The sequence below is a fragment of the Mus musculus genome, chromosome 1, assembly GCF_000001635.26.
Source record: "Mus musculus strain C57BL/6J chromosome 1, GRCm38.p6 C57BL/6J".
NCBI classification, from domain to species: Eukaryota; Metazoa; Chordata; class Mammalia; order Rodentia; family Muridae; genus Mus; species Mus musculus.
Genome location: NC_000067.6, coordinates 100,245,160 through 100,270,368, shown reverse-complemented (window position 1 = coordinate 100,270,368; position 25,209 = coordinate 100,245,160). Strand labels below are relative to the sequence as shown.

The 25,209-nt window shown below is 37.8% G+C and overlaps 1 protein-coding gene, 1 long non-coding RNA gene and 1 other non-coding gene across 7 annotated transcripts in view; 2 read left to right on the top strand and 1 right to left on the bottom strand.

The window, feature by feature from the left end:
- The window catches only part of Cntnap5b (contactin associated protein-like 5B), a 718,354-nt gene that overhangs the window by 220,231 nt on the left and 472,914 nt on the right, over positions 1-25,209 (bottom strand). For 2 of the 3 annotated variants that reach the window (XM_006529594.4, NM_172851.3), the window contains exon 12: positions 15,191-15,310. In XM_006529594.4, the coding sequence (XP_006529657.1) occupies positions 15,191-15,310 (120 nt within the window). Of the gene's footprint in view, positions 1-11,511; positions 11,546-15,190; positions 15,311-25,209 lie in introns of those variants that run through there. The other variant, XM_011248005.2, reaches the window with a different exon arrangement.
- On the top strand, positions 17,321-17,452 carry Gm23602. The gene has a single exon (XR_003949297.1). It is a non-coding gene; the product is annotated as a small nucleolar RNA SNORA17 (small nucleolar RNA).
- Gm41923 lies at positions 17,861-20,382 on the top strand. 3 transcript variants are annotated; one of them, XR_878421.1, is made up of 3 exons: positions 17,861-17,908; positions 18,513-18,671; positions 20,189-20,382. It is a non-coding gene; the product is annotated as a predicted gene, 41923 (long non-coding RNA). The 3 variants fall into 3 exon arrangements; XR_878420.2 differs by having other exon boundaries at positions 17,880-18,667; XR_878419.2 differs by having other exon boundaries at positions 17,880-18,671.

The following is a 25,209-nucleotide window of genomic DNA, read 5'->3' as shown; positions in this document are numbered from 1 at the left end:
ATGCAGTCACACACACACACACACACACACACACACGCACACACACAAAATCCCTAGAAAAAATGGCAGGTATATTGTCGACACAATTAGCTTATGAAAATGCTAATAAAACCTGAAGAGACCTGTTTAGGCCTCCAAAGTATTCTGGAAATATTACAGATTTTGTCTACCTCTGTGCTGACTTTACACCCTCAATGGCACAAAGGACAGTGGTGGCAGCTTTTCAGTGGCTTTCTCCATTTCAAAACGGGGGCTACAGAGATAGCTTAACAGTTAAGAGATGCTCTTTTTCAGAGGTCTTGAGTTCAATACCCAGCAAACATGAGGTGGGTTACAATCATCTATAATGAGTTGTGATGCCATCTTCTGGCACACAGGTGTGCATGCAGATAGAATACTCCATATACATAAAATAAATAAATCTTTTAAAAGGGAGTTTAAAAAAAGCATGGATAACTTTTCACATATAATTATGACTTGTGGATGACAGGAGAAGCTGTTAGGGATGTGATACAATAGAGGTGATTGGTTAAGACTGGAATAAGTACCCTGACTGTGGCTATTTCCATCCCATAATGTTTAACATTAAAATATTGTAACTTCTTACAGAAATGAAATCAAAAGAATGAAGGAAGTATAAGTTTTGCTACTGAATATTAATCAAGTAAAACTCCTACATCAACATTAAGATGTTAAAAATAACCACAGAACTAAATGAAAAATAGTAAGTAATAATAAGTAATTCCTGATGACATTGTTTTGTCTGACTATGAACTCTTAGCAGATTACAATCTAAGGATGAAAGCTAAATGATGCTCAAGGAAGTCTTAAACTCTGACATCAGCTCTGATACTATAGATATGATTCTGAGCCTGTTTGTTGTGTGTTGAACAATGGAGTAAATGAGAAAGTATTTTAATGCCATGGAGCAAGTCTCACAGAAGAGAGACACAGAGGGTAGAAACAAAAAAACAGTTTGGAGCTGAGGCGAAAGGATGGACCATCTAGAGACTGCCATATCCAGGGACCCATCCCATAATCAGCTTCCAAATGCTGACACCATTGCATACACTAGCAAGATTTTGCTGAAAGGACCCAGATATAGCTGTCTCTTGTGAGACTATGCCGGGGCCTAGCAAACACAGAAGTGGATGCTCATAGTCAGCTATAGGATGGATCACAGGGCCCCCAATGGAGGATCTAGAGAAAGTAACCAAGGAGCTAAAGGGAACTACAATCCTATAGGTGGAACAACAATATGAACTACCCAGTACCCCTCAGAGCTCGTTTCTCTAGCTGCATATGTATCAGAAGATGGCCTAGGTGGCCATCAGTGGAAAGAGAGGCCCATTGGTCATGAAAACTTTATCTGCCTCAGTACAGGGGAATGCCAGGGCTAAGAAGTGGGAGTGGGTGGGTGGGGGAGCATGTGGGGGACTTTTGGGATGGCATTGGAAATGTAAATGAAATAAATACCTAATTTAAAAAAGACAAAAAATCAGGAGGATTTTAATGGTTTGTGTTTTGCATTACAAGTTCAGTAAACTTGTTATGGCTAATATTTTCAGGATCTAGTAGACAAGACTCTGTGCATGTCAGAGAGGAGGTTTCTGGACTGTGTTAAATGACAAAGAAAGGCTTCAGTGTGACTGGCCTATGTTATATACTGTTGTTTCAGACTTCATACAAAGACAAATGGTCAACTGCAAACTGGCTTTCATCAGTCTCTGTTTCTTGGCAATGTACATAACCATCTTATACTCCTGCCACGATGGATCCTTCAACTGTAAGCCCAAATCAACCCTTCCTTAACTGAGTTTTGTCAAGGATTTGTGACAGAACAACCTTTGATCAATTCATTGCTGTAGAAATCAGCAAGATGCTCCAAGGGGCATGCAAACTTAACACAGTAACTGAATGAAAGGATATTAGTAGCTGTATATAAATAACATTGAAACAAGTATTAGTGTCAGTGAGATGGGTTATCAGGTAAAAGTCCTTGTCATGATGTTTTGTTTTTTTGTTTATTTACCATAGACAGGGAAGAGGAGTGGTAGAGAGACAGAGGAAGATATACAGATGTACAGAAAGAGAGAGAAATACATAAAAGAGAGAAAGACGGAGGGAAAGAGAGACAGAGGAGGGAGAAATGTTTTGTAAATGTATAACATTTACATATATGTAAATAACTTCTTATATGTTTACAAAATTCAAGGACATGCTAGGGAACTGGCACTTTTGCCATGTGTCTGCAGGAAATACCTGATGTTTTTGAATCAGGATAGATCATCCACCCAGTTGAGATCTGGCACACTAACTCAGCCAAACAATAGAGCTGAGCATCCTCAGACTGAAACAGCTTGACACCATGTTTCTGCTAAGAGGAAGTTTCAAGGTTAGACAAGAGGTTTACTTGCCACTGTCCTAACAGTGAATAAAGAATCAAAACTGCTGCATGGGAAATTTGTATAATTACTAGATGCTCTCTACAAAAGTCTGTCATGGAAGCCAACTTTGAAGGTTAATTTTTATTTTAATCTTAATTGTTTGTGAAGACCCTAGATAATTAAGAAGGGGACACTGGCCTGGAATGCAAGGCCAAAGTCTCTCTGGTTGGGGTTTTAGATGCGATATAAGTGAAGTAGAAAATTAAATAGCTGTACATTCCATTCTTGGGTGTGACTACCAGGCTGCACTACTACAAGCAGACTCACCACCATGCGTGATTGACAGCTCTGTACCTGAGAGACAAAATTAGTCTTTCTTCTCTTTCATTTCCTCCCAAATTTGTGTTACAACTAAAGACAATTCAGACAAAAGAAGAATAAACAAATAGGGTATATAGAGATTGTTCTCTTAGTAAAATGCTTCTTTTATAAGTTCAAGGATCTGAGTTTGGCTCCTGAATCAATACTGAGAGGCAGTTACAGAACAATTTGGAGCTCAGTGGGCAACCAACTAAGGGGAAGTGACCAGCTTTGGATTCTCTTGGGCATCTATCTCATAAACTAAGGTGGGGTGATCCAGGAATGCTCTTAATGTTGACTTTTGAATTATATGTGTTTATTCATACATATATGTTCACCCATATATGCTTGCACAGACACATTGAACAATTGTTCATGAAATATACTTACATACTTACCTCTTAGCTACATATTATACATACACATATCATATATATATATATATATATATGAGATGTGTGGTATATATATCACATACTATACATACAGCAAGGGACATAGACAGAAAGAAAGAGACAAGTAAAACACACATACACATGCAGAGAGAGAGAGAGAGAGAAAGGAAGGAAGGAAGTTAGGAACTGAGAAATTTGAAAATTAAATTTAAAACAGGAGTACTGCTTAAGTTTTGAACAAGAATATGAAAAAAAACAGGGGCTGAATATTTGATGCACAATGCCAGTCATTTTTCCTGTGGTTTTCAGTGATTATACTATATAATCTTCATATTAAAATTATAAACAGGTATTATTCTTAATAACAGAGGAAAACATTTTCAAAGAGGAAAATGAAATCATGTAATTCAAGCAATATGACAAAGCTAGAAAATGTCAGGTTAGATTCAAACCAACCCACGGTTGCTGGGGCCTAGCAAACACAGAAGTGGATGCTCACAGTTAGCTATTGGATGGATCACAGGGCCCCCAATGGAGGAGCTAGAGAAAGTAACCAAGGAGCTAAAGGGATCAGCAACCCTATAGGTGGAACAACAATATGAACTAACTAACCAGTAACCCTCAGAGCTCGTGTCTCTAGCTGTACATATATCAGAAGATGGTCTAATCGGCCATCAGTGGAAAGAGAGGCCCATTGGTCATGCAAACTTTATATGTATTTCTCAGTACAGGGGAACGCCAGGGCCAAGTAGTGGGAGTGGGGCATGGGGGAGTGGGTGGGGGAGCGTGTGGGGGACTCTTGGGATAGCATTGGAAATGTAAATGAAATAAATACCTAATTACAAAAAGAAATGAAAAAAAAAACATTCACTTGGAGTTAGGAGAAGTCTCTTATTTTCATGATGTAATCAAAGGATCATAAATATATTCCTGGTTAAAGCACTTCATAAGAGCTAAAAAATAATTGCTTAGGACAAAAGTGCAGCTGAGGGAAATTCTTTAGAGCAAAGGCATATAAAACACAAGAAAGGCAAGTGTTACAGAGCTCTCACAGCTTGGAAATGCCTCAATTTTCTGTGTTTAATTCATTTTCTTGTCTGTGAGACAAAGGACATGAATGATGCTGGATAAGGCAGAAGAAGTTTATGTGGCTCATGATTTTGTTCTGCAATGGTAGAGAAGGCATGGCAGTGAAATCATCAGACTATATAACAACAGTAATCAAAAAGCAGAAAGAAATGACTAGAAGAAGGCTGGACTACAACCTTTAAGACTTTCTCCCCAGTAACCATAAGAAACATTTTACTTCTTGAGGTTCCAGAGCTTCCCCAAACAGCACTAAGTATTCAAATATATAAACATGTGCAGGACATTTAAACTCTAATTATAGCAGAAATAGTCAACATCTATAGCCAGGTAGATAGACAGAGAGAGAAGCACTTGCATGTTAAGAATGCATGGTAGGCTGGGGCTTCTGTATCAAGGGGTCATGCTTGTCATTAGATATGATCTGACCCCAAAAGATTCATGGCTGTAGACTTGTTTTCCTTCTGTGATATACCAAGAGTGAGATGATGTTTTAGAAGTTTGTGAACTTAAGAGATACAATTTGGTTTGAGGTAGACTAATTGTAATCTCCCATAGAATCTTGCTCTCACAGGACTAAAATGACTACAGGAAGCTACAAAGGAAACCTTGCTTCATTGACAAACCTTCTTGCTTTCTCTTTTGCACATTGTGTTCTATGTTCCACAGGCATCAATTCATTGATACCTCTCACACTACGGAAAAACAAGAAAACAAAATTTCAACAACCCAACCAGTGAGCTAAATAAACTTCTTTACAAGTATTTGAGCTCAGGTATTTTGTGGCAGTAACAAACACAAAAATAATCCATAGAAGGAAAAAGCAACGGAAGAAATGTCCTCTGCTGAAGTGTTTCTCTCCTTTTCCTTTCACAGAAGAAGTCACAAGCTGCCAGTAAAATTGGGCTCTTTTCATTCCTTGAGATGGGTGAACTGACTTTGATTGTTCATGTCACCCTGGATTCTAAGGCTCAGAGCAAAACTGAGCAAGAACAAGCAAACATTCTATGAGGTACTTTTGACCCTGGACATGTTATTTTTCTCTTCTTAACAGGAAATATGTTCATAATCCCTGAGCAAACCAAGCATCTTCAGACAGGACATCATGACTCAACTCATCCCAAGGTGGGATTTAATCTTTGTTTCTCTTTGTTTGCTCAGAGACACCAGTCTTCCAATTTTTTTTTTCAAAGAGGCTGTCTAGTAGGACTTGGCAATGAGCATAGTGCTGAGACTCCAACTGGATGTGTGTTCTTCTCCATCATCAAAGTCCTAGAAGGAATTGATATCTACTTCTATGTAATCCTTATTCAAGTCAGCTATCTACCCCTGGTATCAGAGATAGTAACTTATCATATGTTCTTAACACAAACCTGAGTACTAAAAAACTTGGTATATTTCAGGTCAAATTGTGGTCCATGTAGGCTATCAAACCTCTGGTTGTGTGGCTTGGCATCTACATGGCATAATGAACCTTATTCAACTGTCTGCCATCCTGTCAGGAAATTCATGAAGACAGGAGCTTGGGGCAGTTGGTCACACTCCATATACAATCAGAAAGCAGAAAAAGAGGCATGCTGCTCAGTGCTATTGACTCTTTGTATTCAGTCCAAGTTCCCAGCTCAGGTAATGGTGTCACACATACTTAGGTTAGGTTTTCTTACATAATTCAATACAAAATGGAAACTTCTTCACAGAAGTGACCAGAAAATTGTCCCCAAGATTCTAAGTTATGACAAGATGATAATCAAATAGCTTTCGTCATGTACTAAACATATTGATCTTGATCTTGATGGCAGCAATGATAATAGTCACAATCTTGGGTACCATATTTACAAGCCATGAAGTTCCTGTGCTTGGGTTTATATTTCACTACTTAGCTGCATTTTAGAAGCAGGTATGAGTTATCCCAAGCAGGAAACCAGCCATGGCTAGCCTTCCCTACAGAGATTATGGCACATTAGTAGTCATGGACAAGTGGGTAAGAATTGGAATCATGAAACTTTTCTCAAACATTCCTACCTCTGCATTCATTTTGTACTTTGATGCTTTAGCCCTTTGACACTTTGGAGGAAGTTTTAGAGAACCCCATATGATAAATCTGGGGCATCCAATCCACCCTGTCATTTAGTTTTACTTAACTTGTGCATACATACATACATACATTGAAGTAAGATGACTCTTTTACATACCCATGAGAATGTTGAGTACACAGGCAGGATTCCATAGGCAGAAAACATCAATATATGTATATGAAGTAAATATAAGTGACTGAATAAAACTGCATTCATGACCAAATTACATTATTTTTGTGTTGCACATGGGTCTTTTGCATAGATGCTAGCAGTAAACAGGACACAAAGCAAAATGTTGATTGCTCTTTGTTGATTCTCCTGTTCCTAGATCCAGGGACACTCCATTTATCTGCACAGAAAACTTTATACAGTTCCAGACAAGACAGTCTTGTACTCATCTTAAGAAAGGGCTCCCTAGCTGTGGAAGGATGAATAAAGTTGGGGCTTTAGTATTTGCTCAAGGACTAGGGAGATTGCTTCAAAGAAATCTGTGCCAATGCCTATACTTATATGTAGAAGTTACTCTCTTCATTTTTATATGAAAAATATGAAAAGCAACTTAAAGAAGCTAGGCTTTATTTTGGTGCAGAGCTCAATGGTGCAATCTCTCATGGCACAGAATTCATGAGAGCAAGAAATTCATGAGAGCAGAAACTTGAGAAAGCTAATTTCTTCACACCCATGTCAAGAAGCAGAAGTGAAAAATGCTGAATTATTCTCAGTCCTTTTGCTACTTTTTGGACTGCTGCACATCAAATGTCACCTCCACTTTAGCATAAGTCTGCACACCTTAGGTAAAGCAATCTAGAAAATCTCACAGTGATATGCACAATGTTTTTTCTCTTAGATGATTATAGATTGACAAGTTGACAACATTAAGCATTATAGCACAATGAACATAATGTTTCTGACTTACCTTCACACGTATTGAATAAACAGTACCAGGAACAGAGCTAGAGAATGACATTTTAAACTCCCCTCTAAGCTTATGCTTTATAGATAATTGTACATTAAGAACCTCAGCTTTATAGTCTTTTCTTTCATTCCTCAGAAATTAATCACATCCATCTTACAGAAGAGGAAAGCAGTGGTGAGTAATTTACTGGAGACCTCTGCTATGTGCAGTCCTTTCTGAAGGTCTGGTGAGCAATAGAAGGAATAGTACAAGTTGAATTTTGCATGATAGGGCACATGACCACTCTGTACATCAGACTCACTGTGAAACTGAGCCCTTAGTCATCACAGTCACAACCTCACAATTTCAGGGTTATGTTCAACTAGAGGCAAGATGTTTAGCACCTTAGTTTCTGTACTTTCCTCAGTAAAACAGAGACAATGCATCTTCTTCATACAGGCGGTGTGAAACAGTGCCACTTCCTTTGTGAAATGCAGAATACTGAACCTCAGGCTAATTAGTGTGCTGTAACTAATAGCTAATTCTACTACACAGTCAGCTCAGGGACTGGAGACATGATTCAGTGGGCAAATAGTATCTGTTGGCCAAGCTGAGAACCTGACTTTAAATACCCATTAACCACATAAAAAGCTAGACATAGCCACTTGTGCTTATAACCTTTGTGATGCATAGAGTCAGGGGGATTTAGAGACTTTCTAATCATCAATTTATTTCCAAGTTCAAGAGAGGCCCTCTAGCATCTGTTGTGTTTTGGTGACCCCTTCGCATACTTCTGCTGACACATGCTCACATACTTGTGTATCTATACACCACACAGGAATATAGCACATAGGTATAAAATCCAACAGACATATGCACAAAATTTAGCTCAAAAGGCAACTAATCAAAAATACCCTGAATGACCATAGTTCTTGGTTCCCTGGTACAATTCTTTTCATTCCCTTTCTTCTGTTTCTGTTCCATCAATGGCTTCCCAATTTTCCACACTGAATTTAAAATATCTGTCTACTGCACTGTCTGCTCTCAAAAAAATTATTTTGAGGATAAGAATAGATATATTCACTTTGTGATTTTGGTATTCAACTCAGTCAATATTAGAATATAATTTGTGTGAATTAACTTTTGCATAATTGACTAAAGGAATAATGCATTAAAAAAACCTCAACTCATATAAACAAATGAGGAAGCAAGTAAATAAAAATTAACAAATACATAATTTATTGAGAGATTCACAAAACAATCTGAGGTTTGGAGAAAGCTCTGTTGGTAAAGTGTTTTCTTGGTGAGTATAAAGATCAGAGTTCCATCAGTAGAAACAGGTAAGAAAAGTCAAGCATGCTAGTGCTGAGTTGAAACAGACAAGACTACTCCAAGAGCTTATGGCCAGTGAGGCCAGCTGAATAAGTGAGCACCAGGCCAATGAGAAATGTGGTTTAATTATTCAAAACAAAGGTAGATGGCACCAAAGGAACGACACTCACCATTGTTTTGGCCTCCACATGAAGACAAATGCACACAGACACACAGACACAAACAAACATTCAAAGATAGACTGATGGACAAACAAACACACACAATAAGTAGACTTTTTGAAAAGTTAATTTAATTTAAATATTTAATATATTTATGAGTTTTAAATGACAAAAACAGATTTATTCACTGCTTGAACTTTGGTACTAAGCCCAATCAACATTAGAATGTAATTTGAATGAATTAACTTCTACATAAATGAATAATGCATCAATAAAGGAGCATATCTGAAATATACAAGGAAGGAAATAAATAAGAGAGTTGACAAATAGATAAATAAGTAAGAGATTAATAAAGAATTTGAAAAATGTGTGGGTAAATACAGAGAAGCATGACAGTCCAAAGCCTGATAATCACCAGGACTCAGGATTCCTCACCTCATTCCTCTGCTCCAGTGTAGTTGGACTCAACTGGCCATGCTAAATGGAAGGGTGAAAGGAATTCCTCTAAGTGACTGTTAAAATTCTTAGCCTTTTGAAGGTGAGAATGTTTTAATTTCAGTGTAATGACACAGCTTTATGACTTAGATGTTTTGTTTAATGGATCAATTTAGCAGAAGATTATGCCATCTGCTAGCACTGAGAGACTAATTCAAAGCAGAGGCCTCTGCATATAGAGATTCAGGATCCACTCCAGGCCTTAGCTTGATAGACAAGCATTGTAGAAGCACCATGTAGCCCACAGTTTGTAACAGAATGATGAAAATAAAGTTATAATAAAGATATGAAGTTGAATCTTGTAACTGGAGGATGGATGTCTTGGAGTTCTTTGGAAAATCCTTCATTACTGAAAGCAAACTGTCCTTCTGAAATGTTAGCCACAATAGAAGTTGCTAAGATATAAAGGAGCAAAAACACTAGTATTATTCCAAGTAATTAATTTTCAAGTGAACCACAGTGAATCTCTACCAGGAAACCAAAGTTCTCCAAAGATGAGCCAAATCCACTGTTAATGAGGACACTGGTCCTACTTTTAGGGATTGTAGATATAGTGGGGAAATTGAGGCAAGATATAAAGTCAGAGAAAAATGAAAAAGCCATGAGATTGACAAAGAGAACCTCACCTGGGAGTCTGGTTGATTTTTGAACAAGCCAGGACTAGAATATAGTGGATAATTGCCTTTCTCTCTTTCTGCTGAAAAGCTTCAATTTTCCAAAGCTTTCAACAGAAACACTTTATGTAACCCAAATGGCTCCAGATATTAGCTTTACTAATTATATCCTTCTCAAAGACACATCTATAGCTACCCTAAAATTTTACTTCTCGGAAGAAAGGACACTGTGTAAGGTCTTTTAACACTTCTGTCAGATGTACCCTGAGAGCTAGCAAAATAATATATAAGGCCAATGGTAAGGCACTCAATATTTACTGTTCATTATAAGTCCATACTCATATCTGGATATGTCCTGTTCTTTCTTGGAGAGCCCCACTCTGTTCAAATAACACTGCTTAAATTTTTTTATTAAAATAGTATTGCAAGAGGACAGAGAAATAGCACCATGGGAAAAAGTGTTGGATTTCAAGTTTAATTTCTGGGGTGCACGTAATAAAAGGAGAAATTTTACTGCTGAAGATTTTTCTCTGACTTTTACTCCTCATACTCTTACATACACAGAAGTAAAACATACATGATGAAAAATTGCCATCCCTTCCACAGACACAGACAAAAACAGAGACAGAGGAAGAACTAACTATAGTACAGTCTCCAACATTCCCAGAATTAAGTTGTCATGTTTTGTCTTTGTAGTAAGAATGCCTAAATAGTTAGTTCTCTTCACCTTGACTCCAACTTCACCCAAAGAAGGAATGGTTCTTTAAAAATCATGGACTTCGCTATGGCATTTCTTCCTTTTCCAGATTTCCCAAAGTAAATTTCAAGCTTCTAACAATGACTAGCCATATTAGAAGGGCATCAGTGTGAAGATGTGAAAATTCTCCTCATCCACTATGTTTATACACCATGTGTATACACATGGCAGCATATGCACATGTGTGTATGTATGTGTGGTAGCAACAGGCAGACAGGGATTCTTTCCTCAATAATAAGTATTTCATTTTGATTCATCAGATATAACTCTCTGTGCATCTAGGTTTAATTATCAGTTACGTTGGTAAGGCAATGAGCTCCAGGGATCTGCTTTTATCTATTCCCCCAGAACTGGGATTAGACACTTGTACATTTATGCTGGTTTCTATGTGAATTCTGGGTATCAACACTCATTTTCTAAGCTTGCATAGCCCCAACATTGCAGACTAGCCCATCCACAGCCCCCAATATCAAAATCATTTCTATATTCCCAGTGCCTCATCATCACATGGTTAGAGCAATGGCCAAAACCATATAAATGAAGAAAATATAATGCAACTTGTTCTAGGTCTTCTGTGGCATAAAACACGTCTCATAGTGCCAGTGCTTCCATCTTAGATAGCTATAATGGCTATCTTGTTTCTACTAATCAGTAATGTTGTTATATAAACAATTCTAGCTCCTTCAATGATGCATGCTTCTCCAAGTAAATATATAGTAGATATTAAGTATATAGTCTCAATTCAAATGACAATTTTTGGCCATAGTACTTTGGGGCGGGGAGAAAATATAAGTACATATGTGCATATGCTTTTGATGTTTAGATGCCAGAGTTGGTTAGTAAGGTCTAGGATTCATCCAAGTGTATCTCCCCAGTGCTATGTGCCAGAAGAGCTGGGTTTTTACAAGTGTGTTAGAGATTAAAACTATATGCTCATGGTTGCAAAGCAAGTACCTTACTGATTGTGCTGTCTCCTCAGTACCTGGAAAACAGTAATTTTGCAATGATGACCAAGAACTGATGATTTAAGTAAAAGAAATCTAAAATCTTGACCTACTTTATTCTTGTTCCCATCTTTGGGAGAACAATGGAAACTGCATATTCTTCTGTTCTGTGTGTTTGTTTTTGTGTGTTTGTGGAGACACATGTGTATGGCTATATATCTGTTTGTGCATTTGTATGTCTTCACAGGAATGTGTTTTCTTATGTGACAGATATATATATATGAGTGTTGGTCTGTGTGTTTGTTAGAAGTATATTGCTTAGTTCGGAAATCACTAGACAGATGCCAGCACAAAAGTGTATTACCATTACGATGACACTAACAACTAAGTTCTACTTATTTGCTCTTTAATACATTTGTTCAACACTGTATGCACATTCAAAGTGTAAAGAAAATGATGCCTGTGAATGTCTTATTCTTATGTTTCCAATGTCTTTCATTCTCCTTATACTGACAGGTATACATGCAATGAGTAAATTACAGCCATTAATCTAACTTCAGGAATCAAAGCTAACAATGGAAGCCAAACCGTGCAGACACAGTTTTTCTTGCCATCAATAGCTGGGATGATAACCTGTTACCTCAATCACACTTTAAAATCATGGCTAGAATTATTGAAGAGCATTCAAACACAATTCTCTACCTTTTACATTATGCATGCTTTGATGAATTGTAATGGAAACAGAGGCTGCTGCCAAGCAGAGAGAAATGGAGCATCATAATAGACAGGGAGTAAGATTAGAAGACTATAAAGGTAGATTGGATATGGATTAGGAATTGTTTGAGAACGGAAAACAATTTTTGGCTTAGTAATTCACCTAAACATTTTCTGTAAGTTCCATGGAACTATACTCTCTTGCTCTACTATGTGAAACTGGCATTGGCTCTATCAAACTAGGAAGGGAATGTGTGTTTTGAATGACTCTCCATAGACAACTCTGCACATAAGTATGTAATCTACTGAGCAACAGAAAAATTGTGAAGTTTAAAAATAAATATATTTCAATAGATGGTCAAGTATCTGTTAACATTTAAAAATTCACAAGCTGACTACAAACTGAGTTCTAGGAAAAACGTTTTAAAAGTCCACAAACTGACTACAATTTGAGATTAAGGAAAATGTCAGGATGTACTTCATCCTGATAGATTGTTTTCAAGAATGATAGACTCCAGATTCCTAGAGTCTTACAAATAGCATAGCCATTTAGAACAGGTGAAGACTTTATTGTTTTATCTCTTTGTTGAGAGTGGATATGTAGTTTTCAATCCTGTGGACAACTGTGAGATTAAGTGAGGGATACTTGGATCTACAATCACTACCTAACATCAGATCACTGTTTCAAGACTGCTAGTTTAGAAGATTTGATATTTCATGTGGGTGAGGGTTAATACTACCAGCAAGACTGGCAGGATCTAGAGTTATCTAAGAATTCTGGGCACACCAAACACACATATATCTGAAGGGTGACCTTTCACTTCAGAAGGTCAAATCTCTACCATCAGACTATGTGTTTCAGATGTATGTCCTTTACAACATCTCAGCCTAGTAGTTCCTTGGATATCTATTTCTATTATGTAGCTTCTCTGTGTTTTCTCTCTCTCTCTCTCTCTCTCTCTCTCTCTCTCTCTCTGTCTGTCTCTATCTCTCTCCCAGTATGTGTGTGTGTGTGTGTGTGTGTGTGTGTGTGTGTGTGTGAGAGAGAGAGAGAGAGAGAGAGAGAGAGAGAGAGAGAGAGAGAGAGAGAAATGGGAGGGGGGATTTCCCAATTAATGACAGTCCATCATGTTAAGACTGTTTGCAAATCTAAATGTTTAAAAACCTTCATTAATGTTTGGCACTGTGGAATTGTATTATAGAATACATGAACCATCAAAGTACATTTTTTATACATTTATTATACTCATGATGGGGCACATACATGGGAACAACTGTGAATTTTACAAGTCAGAGGAGAACATATGGGAATATTGTAGTCAGATTTCTCCTTCCAGGATATCAGGTCCAGGGATTAATCTTAGGTCATTAGGAATAGTACCAAATGCCTAATAGTACCTGGTCAACCTGTGATCTCTTCAGATGCCATTTCTAAACCTATGCAATTGATTTGTAAAGAAGTTACATGTTCTCAGGATATTCCATAGAAAACACATATTCTCGATGATGATGGTAATGATGATGGTGGTGATAGTGATTTTCAAGGGAACTACAATTTCCAGTAAAAGAAACTACATCTACATTGAATATTATTCAAAGCTGATTGACTTAAAATAATTTTCCTGGGCAATCTTGGAATATTGAACAGTGCTGTATTGCCAATTTCTATGCATAACCAAACATTCTTATGACTATCTGAAAATTTCTCTTGAAATAGATGAAGAGAACTCATGTTTATGAATGTTTATGAATCCACAGGCTAAGAAAACCATCATATAGCATGTGAGGCTCAGAGCAGAGATGGTTCTGCTTACTGTAATTCCCCCAAATGGTGGGGAACAAGTATATTGAAAAGTATTCTGATATACAATGGACACAATAAAATCTTCATAAAACCCTTAGCATGACAGAATGAGTAATTTGCAGTTTTAACAGATCTGTATACTTGAAATATTACTCTCATTAAAGCAACACTAAATTTATGTTCTTGGGCTGTGGTTGTGCTATAGAATAAACTATATCTTAGTAATTTTGAGGTAAAAGATTTTTTTGGTTCCTCACTAGCTTGTCCAACAGAACTGATTATCTGTGGCCCTCACAACTCCTTGGTGTGTAGTCATCTCATTCTCATTTCACTGATGAACAAATAAAGCTCAAGATGGTAGCACTCAGCCAGATACACAGTCCATAGAGCCATCTGTGAATGGAGTTCCCCTTTGTGAATCAGGACTTTCCACTTGCTTTGATGCCTTGTTTTGTGCTTATTTTTCCATCTCTATTTCATTCTGTTGTTGGGCTTTAATAGAGAAACTGTCTTTTCCAAGACTTATAGAAAACATTTTGTAACTTCCTCCTCTTTCAAAGAATAGTGTCATGACCATCGACATCTCTCTACTTTTTGTTTTGAAAATAACTAAGCTATTGAGCTGAAGGAGTCTGCAACCCTATAGGTGGAACAACAATATGAACTAAGTACCCCAAGAGCTCATGTCTCTAGCTCCATATGTAGCAGAAGATGGCCTAGTTGGCCATCATTGGGAAGAGAGGCCCCTTGGTCTTGTAAACTTTATATGCCCCAGTACAGGGGAAACAACAGGGCCAAGAAATGGAAGTGGATGGGTAAGCGAGCAGGCAGGGGGAGAGTATAGGGGACTTTTGGGATAGCATTTGAAATGTAAATGAAGTAAATACCTAATAAAAAATTGGAAGAAAGAAATTGAAATGAAAAAATTCTAATAATTTTTTTAAAAAATCTGGAGTATAAAATAAATAAATACATAAATAATAAAAATAAATTTAAAAGATATTAATAGAAAAGAACTAAGCTAAGGCCAATTATTTTTCATGATAACATTCCCCCCATGAATCTAGTCCTGTAGGTATTTTTACACTCTGTACACTTTTCCAAAAATTCCCTTTTTATCTCATACAATCAGTCACCCAGGTTGAGCAGGCTTAGAAAATATGACTCTTACCAGTAACATTGCAGTACACCTGGAGTGGTCTCAGTGGGCCGCTCCCATCAGAGTCAACATAGAAGTACCCAGCTGTGTTTCCTCTGTGTCTGTATACCTCACAGGATTGCTCATAGATGGCTGGAAAGACACAAAGGCAAACACTTGCTTGATTCTCAATATTCCCCTGCAGGAGTCAGTTGTTCACACATAGGCCCACTTCTCATTCTTCTCCCTTTCCTTCCTATATAGGCCCCAAAAGCCTGTACAGCTCAGTGCTCTGGCACTTAAAAACCTTGTACAATATTTCAGTTTCATTTTTATTGCATAAACAATACCCTGCAAAGAAAGTAATGCAAGTAACAAAAGGCTTATTTTAGCTCACAATTCTAGGTCACAGTCCATCACTATAGAGAAGTCACTTTTGTTGGAACTTGAGGCCCCTAGACACCTCACATCTGAATCCCAGGACGCCAAGAAACAAATTCACATTTGAGTGTATATAAGTGGAGTTGTTTATACTCTGCTTGAATTTTCCACTCAAACAGTTCATAAATTATTCTGGTTGAATTTTTTTGTCATTTGGTCACAAGATAGGGTTATTTTTAAAACAGGCACCTCAATGGAGAAAAATTTCCCATTAGACAGGAGTGTAAAGAGGCGTATAGGGCATTTGCTGTATTAATACTTGATGTGGAAAGATTCAGCTCACTGTAGGAAAGTTCCCTCCTCAGAAGATTGTCCTAAGTGGCAGTAGAAAGTAGACTGATTAAGCCATACGAGCAAGCCAGTAAGCAGTACTCATCCACTGCCTCTTTTTGGTTCCTACCTCTAGCTTCATGGCTTGAGTTCTTATTCTGACTTTCACTCATGAAGAACTATAACTTTAAGCTGAAAGAAACCCTCTTCTTATAGTGTTTATCACAGCAAAGGGAGCCTAACTAAAGCAAGGAACCCCTGTTTAGAGAATAATCCCATCACAGTGGGCTGGAGTTTTATATCCCAGTTAACCTAACATGATCCCTACAAACATGTCTTCAAGCTAATTCAATACGGACAATCCCTCAATGAGACTCTCTTCTTAGGTGATTCTTGATTGTGTAAAATTGAGAGTTAAAGCTAAATCATATGCCCTTACTTTATTATAATTAATTAACTAGTTAATCAATTAATTATTCTTAGCCCATATCAGAACTACATTTACCTTAAACTCTGTCCCTGGTCAGTCTTTTTTTTTTTTTTTTTTTTTTCTTTTTCGGTTTTCATTCTGCCTATATGTCCCCACAGTATAGTAAGATAAAATCATCAACACAATGTTCTATCTTCATTGTGCTAAAGAAACTTTAAGATCCATGGATGTGTACCACGTGACATTGTATCATGGCATGTATCATATTGCACCAGGGTTCAGCACATATTTGGCTAATAAGTTTATAATGTACATAAGCTGTTATACTTTTTTAACAATAAAATATGAGGACACAATTTTGGGAGAGGTATGGTTTTGTGTGTGTGTGTGTATGTGTGTGTTTATGGATTTGCATGCTTGTATATGAGAAGGTTGTTTTTTTTTTTTTTTTTTTTTTAACTAGTCACAACTTTATTCTTTCTTTGCCTACTTGAATAGGCTGTCTGGCCAATGAGAATTAAGACTCTGCCTATCTACCCCTGTTCTCCATGAGGATTAAAAGAGTGCATAACCTACCTGGCCTTCATATGTTCTGGGGATCATACTCTGGTTTTCATGCTTGAAAAGTAAGCAGTTTACCAACTGAGATATCCTCCAGCACAAAGAGACACTTTTTTACATTATACATTCCAAGCTTCTGAAAGTGATGTAATATGAGATCCAGGTTCAATCCAACACCACCAAACAATTGGTCACTAATTTACAGATATATGTCAACAAGTATAATTTTCATCAAAGGTCAAATCCATTGACAAGACCATCAGTCCATGTCCCCCTGCTTACATCTCCTAGGAGGCACAGAGAATTTTGTGTGATCACACATGAGCAGAGTCATGTCACACATGTCACATAACATGGAGTTTTAACAGAGCTGTATATTTGATAAATGTTACTCTCATTAAAGCAGCACTAACAGATTTGTAAGAATACATAAAAGGTTTCTTTAAAAGAACATATCAATCACACCTCTAGAGGTACTCTAGGTGTGGCTGTAATGTCAAAAAATGCATCAGTAGGTAGCAGAGAGGAAAGAGGCTAGGTCAATGCTCAGTGTTCTGACCTGTGGAAATCTGATTGACTAGTAGCCTAACACTCCCTGGGAAAAAAAAGAAGAAGAACAAGCCTGAGACAACCATCAATCCAGCACCAGAGAGCCTAGACAGGCAACTAGACTAAGAGGACCAACAGTTTATCACTGCGCAGACCTGGACTAGCTCCCAGAGCAGGGAATGAGGCAGAGACAAGAATAACCCACCTGGGACAATATAATTCAGTGAGAGTGAGTCTGAGACTACCTTACCTGGGATCATGAGCCCCTGATGGAAGTGATGCCAAAAGAGTACCCAGTCCCATAATGTAATGCATGGACCAAGAGCTAGCCTAAGATAACCACCGGTCAGGAACCTCACAGGGAAGGGTGGATAGACCATGCCAAATATGGACACTTCTTTGTGACATAATGCATAAGCAGAGCATATCACTTCTGAGACCACACCTAAGATGACCCCAGATGCTCAAAGACCCCCCACAAGTGGCACTAAGGGGAGCAAGTAAGTGGTAGACAAATGGAAGAGAAAGAAAAGAAGACACGTGTGTACACAATGAAGGGAGGCAGAACTGTAGAATCAAGGGTAGTGAGGAACAGCCTGTGAGTAACTGATCATACCACCTAGGACTATGGTTGGGTTCTGACCTGTGCTGGTACCAGAGGCAATTTCTGGGTCAGTGGCCCAGCAGCAAGAGGGGTCTATTACCATAGAAGGCCAGGCAGACATCCCTGTGTTGGCTGCTTTCCCAGAGACATGTTGATGCCTGAGGGCTGTGCAGAATTTGCCTTACTCCCCCACCCCCTGCCCAGGCATTGTGAGAGAGCTTGCCTTCCAGACTTGAGAGCAGAGATGACCCAGACTATAACAAGCTGCAGTGCTTAAGAGAGTGGGCCCTTTACTTAATTTAGGCAGCACAGTAGAGATGTTCTGATGACCTGGGGACAGATGAGCAGCCCCAAGGGCATTGGAGTGGAGAGTTGGATGTGTCCCTTGGTGGCTGTGACATTGGATGGGTCAGCTGAGGCAGGACAGGGAGATCTTGCCCCAGTGATGTGGGTAGTGAAGAGCTGGTGAGTTGATCTTCTCAGATACCTTTCTTCCCAAGATCCAGGACTTTGAGTAGGGCTCACGTCAACATCTACCCTATCGATGAACTGCTGGAGTACATGAATGGCTTGTCCTTAAGATGCAAAACTATAGGATCTCCTGCTACACAAGGAAAAACATGATAACTGAGAGGAGTCCCAGTGAGGATCCAGTGTAGGTAATGTAGCAGAAGCTGGGGGCCTTATACCAGACCAAAAAGTCATTGCAATGAAAATTTGCAAGCCAGAAAGTATGGAAAAACTTTCCATACTATGGACAGTATACTGTGGAAAAACTGTGACAGACTACAGTTTCCACAATAGGATGTCGTTCTCCCTGTTGGAGGGGAGGTTACAAGGGTGAAGGATTGGGACGAGGGCAGGGGAAGACGAGTTGGACTGAAATTCATGGTGTGAAACTTACAAAGAACCAATATATTTTTAAAAAACACATTAGCCAACTTAGACATAAAAAATATATCTAGTACATCACACAATGTATTATAGTTCTGAGCAGCATGTGTACATTGAATTATGGCACCTAGTTATGCCTAGAACACTTTAGTGGCTCCCAACATTGTTCAAGATCTAGTAAAAGCTTCTCACCTTAGCTGACTTCTGTGCCATGTGACTAATGCACCATTCCAGTAATATGAAGGTACAATTCATTGTGATCAAGTGTGAAAGAAGCATCAAATAATTCATTAAGTTCAAGTCTTAAGAGTCACTTCAGTCAACTAAAGAGTGAGAGAGTTGGAATGTTTTATAATTTGGTATGAATTCAAGGTTAATCCTGTATTCACAGAAGTCTCTCTGGTATTCAGGAACACTTTTTTGAAGCAGAGGTACGTAATAGTGTCAAAATATGTACCTTATAAAGTGCACACACTAGTTTCATATATTTTTGATAAAACTTAATATATTAATTGATAGTATGCTTACCTGAAGACTATGATGTTCAGGACCTTTGTTATGCATTTTGGTATGCTTCATATACCTGAACGTCAACTAGAATGTGTGGCTCTCACTGAATATGCTTATATTCATAGGAGGATAAATACATGAAAGATGTTGTCTCTGCGGTTTTCTCATGAACATGAAAGAGGGATAATAACCAGACAGCCTATGAGCATTTCCCTAAATGCTGCAGTCACTGAATCAATGATATGACTCAGTGAGTCATAGTATTTGCTGCCAAACCCTATGACATGAGTTCTGTCCCTGGGACCTACATGGTAGAAGAGGAGAAAAAAAAAAACACTGCATGTTCTTCTTTGTCCTACACATTTATTCTGCAGCAAACATCATCACACACATGTAGTCAGTACTAACACACACACACACACTAAATGTAACTTTTAAATATGTCACAAAAAACATAAAACCTAGAAATGAACTAGGTAAATTTTTACAGTATTGCTTCAACTTAGTGTCTATTGTACTTTGGGAAAGTGACTTTTCTTTTGCTGGCCAACCGCAAGGTAATTTCCATTTGTTGGTATTCACATACTCATGATTGGCTTAGTTAATTTTCTCATTGCTGTGACAAAATACCTGACTGAACAACTTAAAGGAGGAAGGACTATGTCTGACATATATTTCACGTGGGTACAGGCCACAATGGAGAAGAATAAAAGATTGCAGAGATGCATGTCAGGATTATATTTCTAAAAGGCATTGGCCAACATCTTTGCAGCTCCTGGATTACTCCCTGAGGTGGAAGCTAATGGCCATCTCAGAAGAGACCCTGATGAAAAAGTCCTACCTGGAAAATCTTGGGAGTCTCTATTGTATGCCACAGCTTCACAATGGTTGAAGAAAGACTGGTGATCAACTTGTGTGTTTTCAGATAAAGCTATGTCTTTCATAAAACTCACATCTTTAACTCAACTTACAGAACTGAATGCTATCTGCAGTTTCTATGTTTCAAGAACAGATGCAGAGGCCATGAAGGAGTATGGCTTGCAGGCTCCCTCCTCGTGGCTTATTCTGGCTACCTTACTATCCCATAGAATAAAACCTGCCATTAGATAGCACCACCCACAATTGACTGCCCACTTCCATCATTAGAAATGGCCTTATAGGATTACCTGTAGGCCAATATCACAGAGACATTGTATCACCTGAGGTTTCATCTTCTAAGATGATTCTAGATTGTGACATATTGACAAAATCTGGCTAGAACAGTAAGTCCATGTGTGTACATGATGGTCAGAGGATAACCCGAGATGTCTGTTAGCAATTTGTCCCTTGTTTTATTCAGAACCCCTTGCTATTTTTCCACTGCATATTCCATAGGCTAGCTGGCCTCAGAAAGGACAGAATATTATGGCTTTTCTGTGCACCCTGGAAATGTGAATTCAGGGCTTCATGGCAAAAGCACTTTTACCCATTGAAATATCTCTGCAGCCCTAGGTTCTGCTATTTCATATAAGGTTTCAGCACTGCAGATCTGTTACTTTGTCCCTCTCTCTTACATCTATGCATTCTAAACCTTTCAAAATTGTCTTGCTCTTATCTACTGTGCCTGTGATTGCTTACTTGATTGCCTGCTTCATTGATTGATTGATTGATTGATTGACTGATTGATTGATTTAATTTATTTATGTATTTATTGTTGCTGTTTTTACCATTTTGTTCCTTCTTAAATTGATTCTGTCTTTGTTTTGGTTAGTGTGTGTTTTACTCTTTTCTATATTTTTTGCCATTATGAGTTTAAATTATTGTTGGATGTTTAGTTGAGTTGTGTCAAATTACGTCAAATATACCTAATATTTCCAGCATTCCTTTTTCTGCATGAATTTGATCTAACATGCTCCAAAGGACATGTGCTATGAGACTAGGAATGCACAACATTGTTCTCATAGTATCTTGTGAGAACATGACAGAGCACAAGGTATAGTCTCACATATATCAGATTTTGTTGAATTTTCTGACACTGGTAGCAAATAAGAGCAGGTAAAAAAAAATAGCTAAGAAATTCAGTGTAAAAAGACCCCAAAGAAAAGGAAATAATTTCCTCCTGGGTAGCCTTATTTATTTATTTATTTATTTATTTATTTATTTATTTATTTATCCAGAGGCCAGAGATACCATCTCTTCTTCAGAGGGAATATTAGTGTGGTAATGGAGGCTCATTAAGATAAAAGAAGAACTCCATAATTTTGAGGCCAGCCTGTTATTCATAGAGAACTGCAGGTCAGACAATGTTACATAGTATAACTTTATTTTAAAAAGAAAAAAAAAGGAAAATAGAACATCTGGGTAGGATAGAACTTAACATTGTACTTAACTCTGTAGTTTTTCCAGATTAGACAATTTGCCTTGAGACTGAGTTCATCTTAACACATATTAAGAAGATAGAAGGGATAAGTGTACCTTTTACTGGGATACTTTGCAGAATTCGTGTTTCCAGTTTGGTCTCTATAAGATGAGCCACCATGAGGTACAGCTGGATCTATGTTCCTTTCTGAATCCTTAACTAGTGTTGCTTAGATTAGGAAGCAATGAGGAAAGGGGTAATACTGGACTCAGTCATACAATGGGCACCAAAATCAAATTACCAGTGAATCAAAGATTTAGATATTAAAAAGTGGAATATATGAATGTTCTGGAAAAATAGGACACTCAGATTCTTCATGAACTAAAAGCAGCAAAGATACTAGAAAATATTTAAATTCAGAAATAGTAAAATAAAATGACCAAAATACTCATAAAAATGAATGAAAATGAAGATATAGATAGAGGTTAATCATAAAAATATGACAAGATGTCAAGGTGAAAACACATATCATAACATATTAAGTTTAAAATTTCATAGAAGACATGGAGGCAGGAAATGACCTATAGGACAATCAGCACATTTTGCTGTAGAGAAACTGAGTGCCTAAAAGAAAATTAAAAAGGAAGTTGTTGGTATGGCTGAAGAGATTGCTATAATTAGAGTGCTTATCATACCTGTATTGCTAGGACCCATATACAAAGCTGTGTTGTTCCAGTGTGTGCCTGTAATGCCAGCTGAATGGAGACCTCCAGGCTCAGTGAGAGTCCCTACCTCAAAATAAATTTGAGAGTGACTGTAAATTATATCCAACTTTTGTCTCCATATGTACATGTGATTGCAAACACAAGCATATCAATGAACAGGCATGCATGTAGTATTACTGGTCATTTGAGAGAAATTTCTTTGTGGTCGGCAGATGATACCAGGAAAGTGTAGATGCCTTCTTGGGATTCTTTGTCTCCATAATAGAATAATTTAAGAATGGACTCAATGGAACATTTGAGGTAAATTTTATTAGAGTTAAAAAGGAAACCACTAAGGAAAGCAAGCTGAAAATTATCAGTAGCTGCTCACAAGAGAATTGAAAATATAAAGGTGGTGGTGGTGGTGGGAAGTGACATTCTGTTTCAGGTAAGCAGGCATGGAGGTTACCCATACTGTGGCATGTGGCTACATGGTGTGGAGGGGATCTTCTGAGAAAGAGGAAGAAAGCCTGGTTACCAGGGAGAGCACACTTAGGCTCTGGCAACATCCAATAAAGAATTGCGGAAAAGAAGGAAAATGACAAGTTTCTTATTCAGAACACAAATATTCCCACAGACCCAGAAAAACCTCAGGGTACCTCACAGGAACTGCTTGAGGGAGTAGGCATTCTAGAAAGGAGAATTATCTAAAAAAAAAAAAAAAAAAAAAAAACAATTCTGGAGACCCTTGGTCCTGTGGAGGCTTGATGCCACAGCATAGGGGATGCTAAAGCAGTGAGGCAGGAGTGGGTGAGTAGGTGGAGGAGCACCCTCATAGAGGACAAGGGGAGGAGAGAGAGGAGGGATGAGATGGGGGTTTGTGGACGGGTAACTGGGAAGGGAGCTATTTGAAATGTAAACAAATAAAATGATTAATAAAATAAACCCTTTATATGCTTAGCATAGTTTAAGCACCTGACTTCCTGAGGCTTAGTCCCATAACCAGATAATTGCCCAGCCCAACTGTATTATCTCTTAAGAAAGGAGAGAATTCTGTCTTCAGAAAGAAAGAGATTCCATTTTGCTGCAAACAAAGATGCTTTGGAGTTAGCAAAGTTTGTCTCTATTAAAAACACCGACCTGTAACGTCTGCATTGCTGCTGAAGAGTGACTATCAGGAGTTCATGCAAAGAGCTGCAGTCCTTAGTGAAAAGGACAATGGTAGACACAGCATGGCTCTTCAGGACACATTTTTACACAAATAGAATAGATGTAAGACCTGGCAGAGCAGACTGATTCATGTTTTCATATCTGAAGGAAATCCTGCAGACAGTTCTGGCAGATAATTTAGTGCCTAAGGTACAATTTGAAATGTCCTTGTGATGTTCTCTCTCATTTTTGATAATGATAGTATTCAGATGGCAAAATGCTTTTATTTAGAACTCACCTTTTCAAGTACCATGATCAATGCTATAGTCACCATTTTTATTCCTACAGTAAAATATGGAAACAAATATGAAACTTAGTACATGTGTGTGTACATGTGTGTGTGTATTTATGTATGTATGTATGTATGTATATATGTATCTGAGTACACATTTGTATGTTAATGTAGCAGTCAGAGATTGACATCAGGTGTCTCTTCAACATTCTTGTAGTGCTACCCACCCCGACTTTTAAATTTGATGTGTTCTTGTCATGCAGTACACATGAAGTCTGAAGAAAACTTGTTGGGTTGATTTTCTCCTTCCATCCTGTGGGTACTGAGGATTGAACTTAAGTTTTTATCCTTGTCAGCAGGCATCTTAACCCTCTGACAACCTTGTTTACTGTGCAACTTAGTTTTTGAGACAGAACCTGAAGCTCACCAGTTTGGCTAAACTGACTGGCCAGGAGGTCTTGCAGATGAGCCTGCCTCTGCCTTGCAAGCTCTGGCATTACAATTGCGTGCTACTATGCCTGACTCTTGGTTGTAGGTGCCAGAAATTAGAACTCAGTTGCTCGTGTTAACATGGCAAGCTTCTTTACTCAGTAAGCCTTGTCACTTGCTTCTCAGTGCATATTTTTAAGATCTTCAAAATGTTACAGTTGTTCCTAGCGTGTCTATCATTATCTGTACATTGCTCTATATACTTAAAGAAGTATGTGTATAACAAAAATTAATTTCAAAAGAGGTCATAAATTTGAAAGGCAGCAAAAAAAGATATATGGAAAGGTTTGGAGGAAGGAGAGGGACAAGATAAATTATGTAATTATGATCTCAAAAAATAAATGAAGTAATTTTAAAAAGTGCTTTAGCGCTATGTTTCTTCTTCCTCTGGTGTCATGGGTAATAGAGGATTTACTATGTGATTACAAATTACAAATTGACACACACTGCCCATAGACATAAATAAACATGATTTCTCTTAATTCTGAGAACTAAGTAAATGCTTGTTAAGCATTTTATTTAGCAGCCATTTATTTAATTAAGCTTTTTAAACCCCCAGTGAACTAGATTTTTGAGAATTTGACTTGGCCCTGTGTCAACAAAGAAAAGAAAAATAGTGCTTTGAAAATTGTATCTTGGGTATTCTAAGTTTCTGGGCTACTATCTGCTTATCAGTGAATACTCAAGATACAATTTGCAAACCACATGAAACTCAAGATGAAGAAAGACCAAAGTGTGGATACTTCGCTCCTTCTTAGAAGGGGGAACAAAATTCCTATGGGAGGAGTTACAGAGACAAATTTCAGAGCTGATACAGAAGG